Genomic DNA, 3,399 nt, shown 5'->3' on the forward strand with positions numbered 1-3,399 from the left:
TATATGTAATGTAGCTATCCCAATTATACATATAACCTCTATTTTATTTAATGTTTCTCAACGATTGGATTAAAATATGAACCAGTAAATAGTTAGGCGGTGAAGCCAAAGTAACAAATTGTCCTTGTAGGCAGTAAATATCTAGTTGGGTTGTCTGAGTTATTTTAGTACCAACCTCACTAAAATCCAATTACTTACTTCAAATTTGGTGATATATCCGGTGTTAGGGCTTCATTTTTTGTCTCTACTCTCACTCTTTAGCTCATCCCCAATTTAACCTTTTTTTTTCCTCCATTTCCTTCCACATCAAACTCCATCACCAACTGTCTTAAATGTTGGTATTGGTCCTATGGCCGCTGAACTTGGCCTTCTCTCCTTGACCCAGCTCCAAAAATTGTCTCAATCCCAACAAAATCAACATCAATTAAACACTAGTGCGTGGATGTGGAACCAAAAGCAAGCCCAGCAGCAAGAAGACGACGAGTCATGGGAGGTGAAAGCCTTTGCTGAAGACACTGGGAATATTTTGGGCACTACTTGGCCTCCTAGGTCTTACACTTGCACCTTTTGCAGACGGGAATTCAGGTCGGCTCAAGCCCTAGGCGGCCACATGAACGTACACCGCCGTGACCGTGCACGCCTCCACCAAGCGCAGCCTAATTCTGGCAATATTCCAACCTCATCGCCTAATTCCAATACCCCATTTATAATCCCAACTCAAGAATTCCTTGCAAATGGTGGAGGGTTATGCTTGCTCTACCAATTGCCAAACTATAACGCTGCTGCTTTCACTACTTCAACGCCAATAAATAGTACAACATGTCTTGATCAGTCACCTTCCACTCTCCTATCTATTTCACCCGATGCATCACCACCCACTAATTTTCCATTGGGGACACAACCAGGTACCAATTCTTCTTCTTCTTATTACTCGCCAACCACAGATAATTATAACAATACTGAAGATCTTGATCTAGAACTTCGCTTGGGGCAAAGACCGATGCCACCATAATAAGCAAGACAACACAGTGGGTGAGGGTGTGTACTAGGTTTATGCTTTGCAGTTTGAGGAAGAGAGTAGCACTGATCAGATGTGTAAGATACAGTCCTTTTTTTATCATATTATTTTATGGTTCTTATATTTCATTTTGCGTGCCTTGCAGTACTGTTTGTGTGTGAGTGAAATTGAATGTGCAAATGGATTATTAAAAAACCAAAAGCCAAAAAAAGAAAGCACCCTGTAAAATCAAAACAAAAAAAATGGAAAAAGAAAAAGAAGGATTTATTTATTAAAAAAAAAAAAAAGAGTACTGAAAGAAGATTAGGGTTTTGAGTGATGTACTGGTAATAATGAGTGCAGTGCAGTGTCATTTTCTGTTCCAGATTTCTGAGTAAAGTCTGTCTGGGCATGTCTCGACTCTTTCCGTAGGAGTCTATTTTTATCGCATAAGCTAAGGGTTTCGCAACTCTTTTCCTTACAAATTACAGATATGCCATTTTCCATTATACGAAGCATTATTTTGATGAGTCTCGTTAATATATGCCTTAACAATTTATTTTAAAAAAAATTTATCAAAAATTGAAAAAAAACTATTAAAAGGTTTGACAGCTTTTTTAACTGTCGATAAAAAATTTTCTAAAAAATTTTGCTAATATATACTCTAAGAGCATATGTTAGTAAAACCTTATCTTAATTTACCAAATAATTACCCATTTTTATAGAATACCCTGTGTGGAGAGATTTCATACTTTAATTACATCATCATCATTCTAGTAAAAAACAAATGACATCATCATCATATGTAAGAACAAGTAGAAACTAGGGGAACAAAGGGAACTTCTTTTATCAATCAAACATGTTTTCTATCTCCTATACTTTCTTAGCTAGACAAGAAGCTACATAGTTACAGGTACTCACACAATAAACAAAACTGTTATAAAATAATACACGTGCAGTATTTTTATTTGTTAAACTATCATAAAAAATAAAAATAAAAAATTGTGTAAAATTTACGTATTTTTACTTAAAAATAACTTATACAAGTGAGTGTATAATTATGTAAATTTACAAGTTTGTTATAGAAACTTCATAAATTTATATTGACACTATTTATTTTGCATTTATTTTTTAGTTCTTTCTTTACGTATTCCTGAAGATGAATGAAGACAATGAATAATAGTTGTAATATGTAAAGAAAGAAAAACAATTTAAAAAACAAGAAAATTTAATATTTTAATAAAATATTGTGTAAAATAGATAATATGGTGTAGGGTGTTTTGAAAGTGTGTATGTAAAATAGATAAAATAAGATCCTATGCAAAAATAGACAAAAAAAATTTACACAAATTAATGCGAATGTTCTAAGATGTGCCGATCTCTTAGATCTAGTTTCCTTTCTTTCATCCTTCTTCTTCTTCTTTTTATTTTTTTTCATTATTATTATTGTTATTACCAACAAAAAAAAAAATCTACCATAGTTACAATTATCAATTCTTATTTTATATTACTATCATCAATATCATAATCTAAAACTTTACGGCATGTAAAAGTGAAGGCATCATCTACCCTTTTTTTAATTTGTATGACATAAAATCAACCAATCAATTATTTATATTTACCAATTTTTAAGGGATTGATTACTACTATTGTGGAGACAATTTTTGTTTCAAGACCAAAGGTTAGACTATATTGTAATCTAGGCAATTTTGTTATCTCATATGAAAAATAAAAATTTCCTCTTCACACCTTATAAAAAATGAACAAATAAATAAAGAGTACCACTAACTTTTAATATTCTCTACGTAGCTCGTCTAATATTCTCAACAAACCTTATACTCCCTCCTTGACAAACCACGAAAATGCTATTAATAATAAGTAAACTACAAGTCAATGCTCAAATCAACGAGATTAAAGGACAAAAGTACAAAAATTTGTACAGAACGAGAATAGCCATTGTGCCACTACTACTCGGATTTGTACAGAACGAGAATAGTCATTGTGCCACTACTACTCGGTTCTATTTGATTTCGCAAATTAGACTAATTAAGGCTGTGTTTGTTTCGTGTAAAACATTTTCCGGAAAATATGTATTTTCCGGAAATGTTATTTTCCGGAAAAGGAAAATATTTTTAAGTGTTTGGGTGTGTTATGAAAATTGTTGTGGAAAATATTTTTATGTGTTTGGTTCTAATAGGAAAATGCTATTTTCCTACCGTTCAACAACAAATTCCGGCAGATTCCGGCGACAACAACAACAACTCCGGCAACAACAACAACAACAAACAACAACAACAACAACAACAATCAAACTAAAAAAAAAAAAAAACTGAGTCGTCGATGAGGAAGAGAAAGCCAACAATCAAACTTAAAAAAAAAAAAAAACTGAGTCGTCGACCAGG

At 32.7% G+C, this 3,399-nt stretch overlaps 1 protein-coding gene across 1 annotated transcript; it reads left to right on the plus strand.

The window, feature by feature from the left end:
- The first annotated feature begins 226 nt into the window (after positions 1 to 226).
- Positions 227 to 1,141, plus strand: LOC111994748 (zinc finger protein 10). The gene has a single exon (XM_024026630.2). The coding sequence runs from the start codon at positions 350 to 352 to the stop codon at positions 1,010 to 1,012; it is 663 nt and encodes a 220-aa protein (XP_023882398.1). The 5' UTR covers positions 227 to 349; the 3' UTR covers positions 1,013 to 1,141.
- The last annotated feature ends 2,258 nt before the right edge of the window (positions 1,142 to 3,399 follow it).

Source organism: Quercus suber, unplaced genomic scaffold (genome assembly GCF_002906115.3).
Source record: "Quercus suber isolate HL8 unplaced genomic scaffold, Cork oak 2.0 scaffold_238, whole genome shotgun sequence".
NCBI classification, from domain to species: Eukaryota; Viridiplantae; Streptophyta; class Magnoliopsida; order Fagales; family Fagaceae; genus Quercus; species Quercus suber.